Source organism: Falco naumanni, chromosome Z, assembly GCF_017639655.2.
Source record: "Falco naumanni isolate bFalNau1 chromosome Z, bFalNau1.pat, whole genome shotgun sequence".
Taxonomy (NCBI): Eukaryota; Metazoa; Chordata; class Aves; order Falconiformes; family Falconidae; genus Falco; species Falco naumanni.
In genome coordinates this window covers 18262304-18276488 of record NC_054080.1, presented here as the reverse complement: position 1 = coordinate 18276488, position 14185 = coordinate 18262304, and the positions used below count along the sequence as shown (strand labels likewise).

The 14185-nt window shown below is 47.4% G+C and overlaps 2 protein-coding genes across 3 annotated transcripts in view; both read left to right on the top strand.

Annotated features, from left to right (window-relative positions):
- The window catches only part of MCCC2 (methylcrotonyl-CoA carboxylase subunit 2), a 37386-nt gene extending 33247 nt beyond the window's left edge, over window positions 1-4139 (top strand). The window contains exon 17 of the mRNA XM_040579927.1: window positions 3913-4139. Within this exon, the coding sequence (XP_040435861.1) occupies window positions 3913-4030 (118 nt within the window). The 3' untranslated portion in view covers window positions 4031-4139. The remainder of the gene's footprint in view (window positions 1-3912) is intronic.
- A 7448-nt stretch (window positions 4140-11587) lies between these two features.
- On the top strand, window positions 11588-13136 carry CARTPT (CART prepropeptide). Of its 2 annotated transcripts, none has more exons than XM_040579912.1 (3): window positions 11588-11765; window positions 11860-11943; window positions 12756-13136. In XM_040579912.1, the coding sequence occupies exons 1-3, from the start codon at window positions 11622-11624 to the stop codon at window positions 13005-13007; spliced, it is 480 nt and encodes a 159-aa protein (XP_040435846.1). In that variant the 5' UTR covers window positions 11588-11621; the 3' UTR covers window positions 13008-13136. The 2 variants fall into 2 exon arrangements, with proteins under 2 accessions (XP_040435846.1, XP_040435847.1); XM_040579913.1 differs by having other exon boundaries at window positions 12142-13136.
- The last annotated feature ends 1049 nt before the right edge of the window (window positions 13137-14185 follow it).

Here is a 14185-nt window from a genome sequence, read left to right as displayed (position 1 = left end):
ATTGTCAGTATTTACAACAGTAAGTTACTAATCTGCAAGAAAGTAGTTTTACATGTAAGATTAAGGTTAAAATCAAAACAGATTCTAAATTTATAATAATGTCCAGTGATTTTGAGACTTGAAGGTTGAGTATCACCAGCTTTGTGGTCTCTACTGAGCAACTTTTATCTTTCTATGCATCCAGAATATATGGCCATTTTGTGAAGTTAGGCTGCAAATCCAGAAAGCACCTCAATAAACAGCTTAAGTTTGCCTAGCCTAGGAAGTGCTCTTAATGCTGGTGTCCTGTCCTTCATTTAAAAAAGTAGGGCAGTTACATACTTCTTATTGTGCCTGTAGCTTGGAAGGGAAACTTAATATGCACAGATGTGAGCTGGCTGAGAAGCTAATAAGCCCAGCTGAGACAGGGAGTCAAATGTCAGAGCTGGAATCCCTCAGAGGTTCATCTGACTAAAAGCAATGAAAGTGAAACGCCCCTTTTCACTGGGGAGTGCTTGCGAGAACAGTGTGTGACTGGCTCAAGTCAAGACAGTCCAGGCTGTTTTCTCTCTCTGTTTGATCCGTGTAGGTACAGTCTGCATTGTCTAGGAGCATTCAATTGCTCTCTGCTGTCTTGTAGAGATAACTGGGTGTAGTGGTAGATGCTTTTGCGTTTTTCTGCCCTGATTGCGTGCCTTCCTGCCACTATTATCGTGTGTGCCTTGTTCCTTCGTTTATTGCTAGTTCCTAAGCAAGATCTCAGACCAATAGCCCAAAAGTTTTCATTACTGGGGAGTAGGCTGCCCAAGCAGAAACAATGAGATGAAGTAGGATTACAGTCTTTGCAGCAAGTAATGTACTTGAGGGAGGAGGGATTTGGCCACTGTCCACCTTGGAACCAACCCATTTGTCAGCCAACATCAGCAGCTGCTTATTGGCAAGTGTTCACTATAGGTCAGGGAAAAGTAGTAACCTGTTCCCTGTGCTCTAAGGGATGCTCCCTGTCTGGTCCCAAGCACGGTAGAAAAGCCAGCTGACCATCAACCAAAGGTCAGGGTGCTGAAACTGAACCTGGACAGCCTTGGTTGTGTCAGATGCTAACTAGATTCCTCTGCCAAGGAGACCAACAAGAAAAGCCCAACAAACAGCTTTGCGTTACTGACAGGAAAGAATGATAGATGGGCAGGAAGACTGCTGTCCATGTGGCTGCTTGGGTGCAGCCAGTTTGGAGGCTCCCTCACGCTGTCCTCTTGCTAAGGACCGGTCTGCCTCACCCCTAACGTCCCTTGAGATTGCTGTGACTCTTCCAGTTGGCTTCGTTAGGCTTTGAATCAAACTTTTAGCGGTAATAATGAGAGGGAAGGAAAATGTCCTAATGATCTTAAAATACAAGCAAATTTCCCTGTTTACTCCGCTTATATAATTTTTCTTATAAAATATAACTTTTATGTACAGGATGTCAATACTGTTCCCTGCAGTTGTATTTTCTAATCAAAGTTTAATCAGCTATTTGATTAGAACCTTTCACAGAGAGCCATCTTAATTAACATGAGTCATTAGGCAGCACCCTCTTTAATGAGTTATATTAATCTGCTTCCAGGTTTCTAAAAGGATTTTAGCAGTTTGCATCTTTACAAATTACATGAGCATTTTATTTTTGGGAACTTTATTTCTTTTACTCACAAGATCTCAGTTACAAATATTTTATGAGTGTGGTTGTGACTCATGTTCTAGCAATGGTGTTTTAATAGATAATTTAATTATTAATGTTACATCCCAGTAGAGAATGTAGTTTTCTTTAAACAAAGAGAAGCAGAAGCCAGGGGTGACTGTATGAAAGCAGCTTGACTTGCACGAACATAAAATCTTTGTGATTGTCAATATAGGCTAATTGAGCGTTTACAAAAAAAACCAATCTGCCAATAAAATGTACTTCATGCTTGGAAGTTTTTGTTACAGTTGTAGTCACTAGAAAGTTGCAGCTTGGAAGGTACCCCATTAAACTGGTAATTCTTTTGGATTCAGTTCATCCCTGCCCTCCCCAGGTCCTTAGCAAATTTATTAAATGCTTTTAAGAAATATGAATTCTTTCGTTCGGTTTCGATGTGCTTCATAATTAAAGAAGTTAATGGCAAGCGTTTATTAAAAAAAGTCGATATGCAGAGCCAGGTCAGTGAGTGCCACAGCTACCACGGTGTCAAAATTTCTTTAATCAAACTTCTATATTCAGTCCCAAAAAAGAAACAGCATGATTTTGCCCAATTAACAATGAAGTCTTCCCTCCTCCAAACCCCTTTCTCCTTTTGCATTTCAGTGTTGCTCTTGTGCCCTGTTTAGGGTAACAGTCTCCTTTACTTGGGGAGCTGTACTATGATAAGGTGTATTTATAGTAGAATATTCTTTCTGAGTTGGGTATCTTTTTTCTCTCTGCTAGTTGGAGAGCAGGCTCTTAAGGTGAGTCTGATCTTTTGTGCCTCATCTTGTTAAGGTGTCCCTTATTGTGGTTCCACTTTGTGCATCCTAGGATAGATATGTGTACTTGTTGGAAAATAAAAAGCACACAATGTCAATCCCTTCATATTTTTATTATTTTATGTGTTATTTATATCTGTGACTTTCACAGCAAATGGTGAAATACAGGAAAGATTGAAAACACTTAAAAGTGTCTGCTACTGCCTTGAGTTTATCAGCATGTATTTATGTACAATTTGCAGTCCTTTTTTCCTTTTGGGGGTGAGGTTGGCACATTTAGTATTGAAAGAAGAGTGCAAAATATATCCTCTCCTGTCTAACAGATTTTTTTCAATTAATCCTCAAACAATAGGAAATTGGCAGCTAGAAACTTCAAATAGAAAGGAATGGCTGTGCTGTCTCTTGGTAGAGTCAGTCTTAGCTGCATATTCATGACCCTTTCTTGCATTTTTAAATACTTTTTCTGTGGAAAATTTAACATTAGCCAACACTGAAGTTCAAAAAATAATGCAAAATAAGTATCTCTGGGAAAAGATGGGATGGAAGAGGAGCATCACTGTCTTAACCAGAGACACTGTGCATAATTTTTCCAGACCCTGATTAAAATGCGTGCTTATTTAAGTGAGACTGGGTTGTGAATGAGCAATGTGGTATCTTGTTTATCTTGCTGGGGAGGTAGTAGTTATACAGTATTTTCAGTTTTGTGGCTTACTGGGGGTTTTGACATAGATTTTGTTTTGGGTAGGATGGAGCTGTCATTGAGAACTTAAGCCACAAATACTTTAATTATTTTATAATATCAAAGAGACTCTTTACAAGTGTTTGTGATTTTGGGGACTTGGGAATTTGGTAATTGCTCATTCATAATTTAATTGCCTTTAGGGCTGGGTTAAGGAGGGTATTTTCTTACAGTTGTTTAGAAATGGACTTCAGAAAAAAGTAAACACAACCAACACTGGAAATACTTGAAATTTACTCTGGGTCTTTTAATGATGAAAGAATAAGCACTTGTATCATCCTCATCTGGCAGCTGAACTAACCTGAATAATGTAAATAATGATGTGACATAATCCTTAAAATACTAGCATTCTTGATAGAAGAATATAGGTCATGGACAAAAGGTCATTTGCCATGTGAATATTAAAAAAAGAAAGAGGGTCTCTTCTATCTAAGGCAATGATTTCACGCTGAAAGTATGAAGAATCTCATCTAAAATATGTAGACATGACATTCTTAATTTATCCAAAATTTATACTTTGTTCCAGAAGACAAATTCCACAGAGTAATACAATTGCATTGATGGTTAAGGTGAATTAACTCCATGGCTTCAAGTATAATTTAGCTCTATAGTCCACTCTCTCTAGTACCACTATTTCCAGTTTCATGTGCTTTAAAATCTACCCTTTGTATATGTTAATTTCCTTATTACTACTGATTGGGTTTGTTGTTTCTTTTTCCTAGACTATGGGATGATGGAATTATTGATCCAGCTGACACAAGACTAGTTTTGGGCCTCAGTCTCAGTGCAGCATTAAATGCACCTACGAAGAAGACAGAATTTGGAGTTTTCAGGATGTAAACTTAAATGCACATTTATCAGAATTACCTCTGTATATTTTAATTGGGGCTGGAGAACAAACTAACTACAATGCTGAGGTAGTTAAAAAATAAAGATTTGTACAATGCTATTTTTAATGGAAAAGTGGTAATTATTTGTTTTCAGTGCTTCAACGGTTGTTAGTGATTTGAGATCAGTCACTTAAAGTACTTGTATAACTCTGCATTGCATGAATAAGCTGCAACTTCTAGCATTATATTTAATGTTTGACAAGAAACCACTGATACTATTTCTTATATAAAAGAATCTTCAAAATAAGCTACGTATTTTTGCTTATCATCTCCTTTATTTCTTTTAATTCTTCTACGTCTCCTATAAATGCAAAACATTTTTGCAATCCAAGAAAGAAAAAAATCCACATTTGCTAGTAAATAATTTTTGCAGAAGTTAAGTGCTGTAAGGGCAGCCAGGGAGTTCAAGACAGCATGAAATTGCAGATTTCATGCCGCTGGGGGCATTTTGGCCTTTCTCTAGCTTTCATCCAAAAAAACATTGCTCTTCTGTGTGGTTCCCTGAAGTCAAAACAACAAGAGAATCTGATGGATGCATAGTGTTTTCTGGAAGAGCTGGGGAACATATGCTGATATCTGTGGGAGCTGGAGGTTGCGGAGAGTGCTTCTGAGGACGGGGCTTGGATACAAAGGTGTTTCAACATCATGCTGTGTGATCCCTGTGGCAATTACTGTTTCAGAAAGACACAGCATTCTTCCCACATGGATCAATGCTTCACCTGGAGCACATGCCTGAACCTCACTCACTTTAGGGCTATTGAGATACTGAAGTGCTTTTGTTAATCTTATTTATTTATCATAGATTTTGCAGTGTAATATTTGTCAAGAATTCAGTGTCTGCCATTTCATTTGTTCTCTTTAGAAACATTGCACTGTATAGAAACTAAATGCTTGGCATGTAGTGTGCCTAGAATAAGGAGGCAAATACTGTCCTAGCTGGGACTAGGAAGTGATTTTATCTAGTTTTGCCCTAAAGATGCCCAGATAACCATTGGTAGAAATATTCTTCACTGAGAATCACATCCAAGAGGAGTTAATATACATGGATGGAGGTCCTATCCTGTGCTGGTCTGTGGGGAGAAGAAAGATTGCTAGTATGAGTAGTTATCCTGGAAGATATGCTAGTACTGTAGTCTTCCTAGACTTGTGTGGCAGAGGAGTTACCCTCGGACTCGGCAGGTGGAAGGAAGGTCTGCTAGCTACTAGCCCTCTCACTTGTGTCACAGGCAGATGTAAAAGTGAAAATGAAGTAAATCTTTGGAATGTGGATTTGCAATGCAGAATACAGACAGCCCAGCATATGTTAAGCTGTGGGGTCTCTGGTACACCTCTACATTGCACCTAAGAGACCAGATTTCTCTCTCACTTTACTGAGAAGAAACCTATCCAAAATCTGGTGTGCTTTGCACCACTAGAAACATTATTTCTGTAGGTCTGCACACATGTATTCTCACTGTCATACTCACATGCATGTTCTTGGTACATGAAATATATATTTAGCAGAGAGCAGTAGTTTAAAATACCACAGTAAATGGCAACTAGGGACAGAGATGTGTTTTTGTACCACTGATTCTTGTTCTTGTCTCACTACATGAATTTGTAAACACGTTGGGCATGGCCCTGGGATTTCTTTATCCCAAAAGAACAGCAACATTATTTATGGTTGCTGGACTTCTGAAATGCCTTTAAAAATACCCTACTTTTGAATAGGTATGTATAAAATATACCCAGGGAGAAAAAAAGGTTTCAGACCCTGAAATGATTCCTATGGTTTCCAGTAAAAAGAAACAGTCAGTATTGAGTTGATCAGTTCAGGCACCTGTTGTCCTTCTGCTCTAAATTATGTGGGGTGATTTTCCCCATTCTGTTACTCCCAAAGCTGTAAGGACTACTGCCTTTTTCTGCTAAGAAAACTGATCAAAACAATATTTACTTGGAATATACTCTTTCAGTGAGACTGGCAATGAAATCATTCTGAGTTGAAGACTGTAACAGATAATCTTGGGCTACAGATAATGGAAGTAGGTTTGGGAAGGTTCATGCTTCCGAGAATGGTAACTCCCTATTGCTTGTTGTGTCTGAAAGGACAGTTATTTGCGGTTGTCAAAATTTCTTCCACTAAGTATGTGTGCAAGCCAAGTCAAGATGCATCTCTGAATAAGTAAGAACATTCTGCCTTAATAGTATTTACCTTTTGTAAACTTCTTAAAAGAAATTAATCAGCACAGGATTGGCATCCTGTCGACACACTCTGCTTAGAGGAGGTTACAGCGTGGGACCTTGACTGCAGAGGAACAATTCAAGGAACCACTAGTGATTTATTCCCCCACTGCATAGCAGACCGACTATTTTAGAAAAGCTTTTGCAGGTTAACATGCTGTGCTTCATATGTAGGCACTGACTGTGCAATGCCTGTTGTGCGTGATGTCACTCTGATGGCAGAGATGGCCTCTTGCCACCAAGAAGCTTACTTGAAACGCCTCGTTCTCTGCAGACCCACCAGGAGTGAGGAGTTGAACCCTGTGCTCATACCATTTGGTGATGTTGGTAGATAACATTTATACTGTCCTGAAATAGTCACCCCACAGCTCAGGTTGCCTCTGCTGTCAGGATTCTTACGCCCTTGCAGTGGCAGCTACACTGCTACACTTTCACTTGGGTTTATATGCCATGGACTGCATTGCATATTCTTTCTCACTTCCCATTGCCATTTCTCTACCAGCAGGATGTCTTTTGGATGTTTGATGAAAAGAAATCTTACATAAATGTAAATAAAAGGTAGCTGCCACTGCAAAGGCCTAAGATTCCTGATGGGAGAAGCAATGTAAGAGCTGTGGGTGTCTTACTTTGAGATTTGTCCTACCTGTCTCCATTACATGTTGCCTATTCACTGTAGTATTGGAGCAGTTCACAACCATTAACCTCTTTACCTAGCAGAAAGGATGATACTTGGGGTGACACTGACTTTTCATGCAGAAGTTGAGGAACAAGGAAAAAGGTTTTGCCGTATTGAGTGTACAAGCTGTGGTGGACCAGCTCTTTGAACTTGGTGCTCTAGGCTGCCAGGGGTCCTTTCTTCTCCCATCTGCTCTCACCTCAGCGATTGCTCTTTCAGCTGTATGCCTCCCTCCTGCCTCAGAGCAGTGGCAAGGCTAAGAGGTTACCTAGTTCCAGCTCTTTTTGGTAGCTGGACATGGCCTATTTAAAAGAGATCAACATTTGAGTACAAGGAGTTAAAAAAGGATGATACTATGACCTTGAGGGTGTTTTCCAAGGCTTTGATAGAGGAAGTGGAAAGCTGTGAATGAGGTAGGCTAAGCTGCTCATCCTGTTGCTAGGACCTGCTGCAGCAGGACCAAGGGTGCTTCCCAGATTACCTGGGCTGAGATGGTGAATTCAGAATGGATCATGAAAACCTACCTATTGCCCTTTTTGTGTTTATTCTCATGGCACTAGAAAGGTGCTGGGAACCACTGAGAGCCACAATCCAGCCACCAACCAAAACTGGTGGCAGTTTGTGTAACAAACATCAAGGGCAGAGCCTCTGGTACACGATCATTGTGACGCTTGCATGCCTGCTTCCAAGGCTGAAATGTGGCTATGAACAGCCGCTGGCAATAGCCTGCCGGGCTGCAGAAATGGTGAGGCTATAAATGTAATTTCGGAGAAGCCACTGGGCGCCTGCTCCCACTCTTCTTCCACCCATTCTGGGGTTAGTTTAATGGGGATTTGTAGCCTCAGTGTTTGTGTTGACATCTGTCTATGTGCTGTTCTTGTAAGAACCCATCTTTTATTTAGATGGCATTTTTCCAATCTGTTACTCATCAGGATGATTTGGTATCTCCTGCTGAAACAGATGATATCTTTCAAGTATGCCTCTGGACTCTATTATTGCTTCAAATGTGGCAGAACCCTGATTTATCTCAGATTTTCTTCACTGTTCTAAATTTCAGCCAAAGAAATGTCTTCATTCGGAAAACTAATGATGGTATACTATATTAACTTTTTTTTTTCTAAACTGAGGTTTATAAATTAAGGCAATTCAACAAAGCACTTATAAAAGCCTGCTGCTTTTCAGCAAAGCCTTAAAGTATCCACTTAAAGCCGGATGTCCACTTTCATGTCTCTGATTCAGTAGAGCACTTGAACAAATGTTTCACACTAATCTCTGTGGTCTAGTAGTCATAAAATCCTGCCGACCCTACGTCTACATCAAGCCGAAACTAGAACACGTAAATGCATCAAAACTGCTCAATGGATACTCCATTATTTTGATATCGGCATCAACAGAAACCCCCATTATTTTCCTGCTTTTAGAAGTACATTCAATTAATTGATTGTGGTGGAAGAGTGGGGTGTGATTACAAGACGTATATACCATGTACACATTCAAAAATTACCCATTTGATGTACAGATGTTAATGCACATTGGCTGTGTCTTGTTCATACCTCATCTGCACTAACATTTTTATGGAAAAAGTTAGTTAACTTTGACAAGCTTGAATTAATGCATAGCTACAACACTGTCTGAGGTCTGACAGCATTTTGTGTAGATTTATCTGGACATGAGCTCTGTACTGGCACAGACCCCTAATTTCATAGCCAGGTGCCTTGTGACTGGCTACTGATGCTGTCAAAAAGCACCTGCCTTTCTGTAGTGATAAACAGTGATTTTGCATTTTTATACCTTGGCCCTGTTCTGCTCCTTGACATGGTAGCTTCTGACACTTTTATTTAATATTCAGCTATCCTGCATCCTATGACTTTTTTTACCCTCTAGTGCTGGAGACAAAGAACAGCTGAATACGCAGCAGGGGACAGTGATATTTGTGGAGACAGTGTGATACAGGCAGTAAAAGCCACAGAAATGCATGGTTCTCAGAGTGTCTGTAGCCAAGTACAATGACTTTTGGAAACAGAAATGTGTGATTGCCTCCACATTCAACAATAATTTTACTGGGAAACTGACAAATTCAGCTTTCTAGTAGAAGTGCAAACTGGAAAGAAAACAGTGATGTTTTCTGAGCATCTCTGTGGTGTTTTCAACACTGCATGAGTAATCCTTGTACTATAAAATACAGCTTGAATTTTTGGTCAGGCTTCACAGATGCTGCTATATATCTGCCTCTCCGTATGAAGTGTTGTGCTTTTCTTAGCCCACGTTATTTCTCTGCTCTAAGAAACTTCACTCCGGCAAGCCCATCCTTTCCAGTACTTCACATTGCTGCATTTTTTGCTCCAGCCTGGCATGTGGGATTCACTATGAGTGGTTTGCCACCAGCTTGGTGTCTGACGTGTTAGTCTTCCCTGTGGCAAAATGAGGCTGGAGGATTCGTACAAACACACAGAGGATCTCTACTCCGAATGGCAATTACAAATGAGACCTTTGCTGGATGTGATGATCATTAGGCATGTGTGGGAGACAAGAAGTGAACATGTAGCTCTGGAGGCAAGCAACATGATCATTGAAGAGACTGGAGTCTTTTTCTTGCCTCAAACAAAATTGTGCCATTGAAAATTACTTGTTAAGCCACAGTCCTCTCGGTCCCTTTAAACACTGCCTACCTGTTTGGAACAGTAGGTCCCTGAGACTTTTTAATTTTCTTTAAACAGTTCTTTTTCTTTTTTGCTCACATTGATTTGCCTTTTCAGGCTGTTTCTAGCTCCCTTACAAACAACCTGCTAGAAAGGTTTTGCTAACAAGGTTTTCCAAATTACTCTTTCTCCACACGATCCAGCCTTCACCTAGGGAGACACAGCCCAGCTCCTGGTGCCATTGGCTGGAGGGCAGGAACATCCCTGTGCCACTGCAGAGCTGAGAGCTGAGCCTCCTTACAGGGACCCTGCTCACTGCCTCCTTGTCCCCACAATTGTCATATCAGGGAACCAAAGGTCTCATGCCAGCGAAGTGGCTGCTCAGCTCCCCCTGTTTCACCCCATCCTTGGCCCAGAGGCAGGGGCCTGGAGAGGGCTGAGCGCTGCCCCTCATCCATGCTCTCCTTGGCATGCTGTTGCTTTTCTTAGTAGGGGAAGATGCTCCTGTCTTCCTCCTGTCCCCACCATAACCATGAGCCTTGGACAGGTTTGTGCCTGCCAGGGAGCTTTTCATCCACGGTGCTGATAAACATGAGGCCACCAAGCTTGCAGACCCAAGCATCAGTAGGAAAGGCTGAATGGAGATGAGTGCACTGATGCTAGGTCTCCTTTTGGCAACTGTGCTTTTTCTCTCCCCAAAAGGAGGTGGCCTCATTTCACAAGCAGGCTAGATGATGCTCACTGAACACCTCCTCAGTAATATGGTATTTGGCCTCAAGCACTATTTCACAGTTCTGCTCCAAGTACCAGCAATTACTTTCATCCTGGCCCTTTACCAAACTTCTCACCCTGCTCTGGGTGGCCCTGAGCCTTCCTGCACTGTTGGCGATCCCACCTGTCCTCATTCAAGCATTTCACCCTCATCAGATGGTTGCTCACCATCTGTATCTCTCCCTGTCCCTGAATCCTTCAGGTTAATCCTCCCATCCTGGCTCTTCCTCCCATCACACTGTGCTACCCCTCAGCCCACAGGCTACGGACTCTCCCTCCTCTCAGATCCCTGCGTTGATTTCCAAGCCTGGTCTCCATGTCCCAACCTCCGCTTGCTTCTCGGGTGCCAACCGGACCCCCTCTCCCTCCTCCTTCCCGACTCCCACGGGCGAGGGAAGAGCCTCCCACCCCCCTCCCACGACAGCAGGGCGGCCCGGGCCTTCGCCATGGTAGGGGACACAGGGCGGGCGGCTGGGCGGCTTTCGGGGACGGCTCCGTTTGTGCCGGGCCCGGCCGGACAGAGGGACGCCCGGCCGGACAGAGGGACGCCCGGCCGGACAGAGGGACGCCCGGCCGGACAGAGGGACGCCCGGCCGGACAGAGGGACGCCGCGCCGGGCTAGAATGGCGCTGGGGCAGTCACTTCGGCGGGCCGCAGCCGGGGCGCCGCGCGGTGCCAGGCCGGAGCCGTGAGGAATATTGCCGAGCCCAGGCCGCCCAGCCGGGCCCAGCCCAGCCCAGCCCAGCCCAGCCGAGCCCAGCCCAGCCACGCGGAGCCGGGCCGAGCCCAGCCACGCAGAGCCGGGTCGGGCCCAGCCCAGCCCAGCCGAGCCCAGCCGAGCCCAGCCGAGCCCAGCCGAGCCCAGCCGAGCCCAGCCGAGCCGAGCCCAGCCGAGCCGAGCCGAGCCCAGCCGGGCCGGGCCCGGCCACGCGGAGCCGGGCCGAGCCGAGCCGGGCCCAGCCGAGCCCAGCCACGCGGAGCCGAGCCGAGCCGAGCCGAGCCGGGCCGGGCTCAGCCACGCGGAGCCGAGCCGAGCCGAGCCGGGCCGGGCTCAGCCGAGCCCAGCCGAGCCCAGCCGGGCCGGGCCCAGCCACGCGGAGCCGAGCCGGGCCGGGCTCAGCCACGCGGAGCCGAGGCGCAGCGCGGCGGCGGGGGGCACTGACGCACGGCGGGGCGGGCGCGGCGCTATAAAGGCGGCGGCGGCGGCGGGGCGGAGGCGGCGGGGCGGCAGCACCATGGAGAGCTGCCGGGCGCTGGCGCTCTGCGCCGTGGCGGCCGCGCTGCTGCTGGGCGCCCGCGGGCAGGGGCCGACCCCGCCGCGCCGCGCCCGCGACCTGGGGCCCCCCGGCGGCGGCGGCGCCTCCCGAGAGAAGGAGCTGGTGTGGCGGGGGGCCGGGGCCGGGGCCGGGGCAGGGGGGGCGCCCGCCGGCCGGCCGGGCGCGGCCTGACGGGGGCTGTGGGGTGTCTCGGCAGATTGAGGCGCTGCAGGAGGTGCTGGAGAAGCTGAAGAGCAAGCGGGTCCCGCACTACGAGAAGAAGTTCGGGCAGGTGCCCATGGTGAGTGCCCCGGCGGGACGGGGCGGCCGGTGGCGGCGGGACGGGACGGGACGGGACGGGACGGGACGGGACGGGACGGGACGGGACTGGGCGGGACGGGGCGGCCGGCGGCGGCGGGACGGGACGGGACGGGACGGGACCGGGCGGGACGGGGCGGCCGGCGGCGACGGGCCTCTCACCGCCTGCCGCTGCCCGCAGTGCGACGCCGGGGAGCAATGCGCCGTGAGGAAGGGGGCCCGCATCGGGAAGCTCTGCGACTGCCCCCGGGGGACTTCGTGCAATTCCTTCCTCCTCAAGTGCCTGTAGGCGGGGCCGCCCCGGGACAGGCCGCCGGGAGCGCAGGCACTGGCGTCTCCCCGCCTCGACGTGCCGGCCCGGGGCGGTGGCGGAGAGTTCCCGTGGCTCGTCCGCCCGAGAAACGCAGCGAGGAGCCCCCGCGTCGCCCGTGTAACGCCGTCCGTGACATCCAACATCCGTGGAGCTGTTTTCTTTCTCTCTTCCCCACACCCCTTCCCCTCCCTCCCCTCCTTCCCAATCTGATTTTGTCCATCCAGGGAAAGCCCAGACCGTGCCTTCCCCAGTAGAGGTGCCGGCACCGGGAGCTGCAGTGCCATACCGGCGCAGAGTCGGGTCGTGCCGAGCCGTGCTCGGGAGCGGGGCTAGCCCCGCCGGGATGCCCGACTCCTTCCTGCGGCGGCGAGCAACGTCCCACTGCCGGCCGGCGGGGCTGGCCCGGGGGGATCCCCTGGGTGGTTGCAGGGGTGGGCTGTATGTGTTCAAAGCACCCTGACCCCCTCTTTCTTGCCCCGCAGCTGAGAGGGCTCAACTCGGCTCACCCCGGAGGGAGCAGTACCCAGCCACCAGCAGTATCCACCCGCACCGCCGGTTTCCAACCGCGCTCACCCTGCGCTGGAGAAAGCCCCGCAGGGGATACGGGTGGCATTCAGGGGTCCGGCACTAGCCTGGCTGGGGTGGGGCTGGCGGGGGAAATCGGTTGCTTCACTGGAGCCACCACGGAGAGGAAGCTGTCTGGATCCGTTGCAAACTACCAGGGGATATCCTAGTCATGTAGACCAAATTGCTCATGTTTCTACAATGAACTGATGTATATAAATGTCTGTCCCCCACAGGTACGCTGTGTGTTTCCTCAAACTCATAACGTGTTTTAATCCTTTGTTTGTCTCCGTTAATAAAGTCACTGTTCTGATGACAGTGTTTTGGAAGAAGTTTTCATTTCACGCACGGGAATCTCTAGCACTCGGAGGGACAGGCTGAGGGTTACTCCAAAATAACTGCAACCACCTGCATTACTGTGTACTTTAGTCAAGCTGTCAGCCAGGTCAGGACAGGGCTGGAAACTGAAGTTCGTGTCTTCTGGCGCTGGCTCTGCCGCTGGCTGCTCCCTGCCCCATGAGCATCCAGAGGGACCATGACAAGCCCAGACACTTCAGCAGACCTCAGGTTTTCCCTTGGGAGAGGGCAGGGTTCATCCCAGCTGCAGGGACCAGGCTGGGGAGGCAATGCAGGGGAGGGCAACCACTGTGGGCTGGATCATCTTTGCTGCTCTGTGTTTTGTTCCCATAAAAGAGGGACCACTGAAGGAACCTCTTGCTTCTCCCTGGGTGTCTGTGCCAGAGTCGGCTTTTATTTTTACCCGCAGGGAGATGATGGGCTGCATGGGCTAAGGCAGACATGGGGGAAAAGCACTCCTTCAAACAGATTTCTATTGGTGCTGAAGAGAGCACAAATTTAGATGAGAAACCCAGAGACTTGTGAGGAAAAAGAGATTTCTGTAAGGCACTTACTTTACTCCTGAAGAGTAAGAGCACACGAGCAGACCTAGCTGAAACAGGTACAGAAAAACTGACTGTAAAAGGAGACATGCCACTGTTTATTATTATTATTACTATTATTGTCATTACTATTATTGCTGTTGTTGTGTGGTTGTTGTTGTTATTATTTTTGTTTTCCAGGACAAGGATGAGCTTTTCTTAGCCCAGAGAAAGAGAAAATAAACAGCAGCTGGCAACATCCAGAGAGAGTGTGAAGGCTGGTGGATCGGATGAGGCCACAGGGCTGGGGGATACCCTGCACAGGGAAGGTAGTACTGATCTGGGGGCTGTGCATGTTGGGGACAGGGGCAGGAGGGGAATGTTACAGTAGGGCAGGAGCCATGGTGCAAATGGTGGGAACACTGTCGAGGGAGGACTTTACAAAGAGAAAAGGGTATGAAGTGAGCAGG

What these genes read in the sequence shown, in the direction of transcription:
- CARTPT (XM_040579912.1), top strand. Translation starts at nt 11,622, where the DNA reads ATGGAGAGCTGCCGGGCGCTGGCGCTCTGCGCCGTGGCGGCCGCGCTG. An exon ending in CCTCCCGAGAGAAGGAGCTG is followed by an intron (nt 11,766 to 11,859) that starts GTGTGGCGGGGG and finishes GTGTCTCGGCAG; the next exon opens with ATTGAGGCGCTGCAGGAGGT. An exon ending in AGTTCGGGCAGGTGCCCATG is followed by an intron (nt 11,944 to 12,755) that starts GTGAGTGCCCCG and finishes CTTGCCCCGCAG; the next exon opens with CTGAGAGGGCTCAACTCGGC.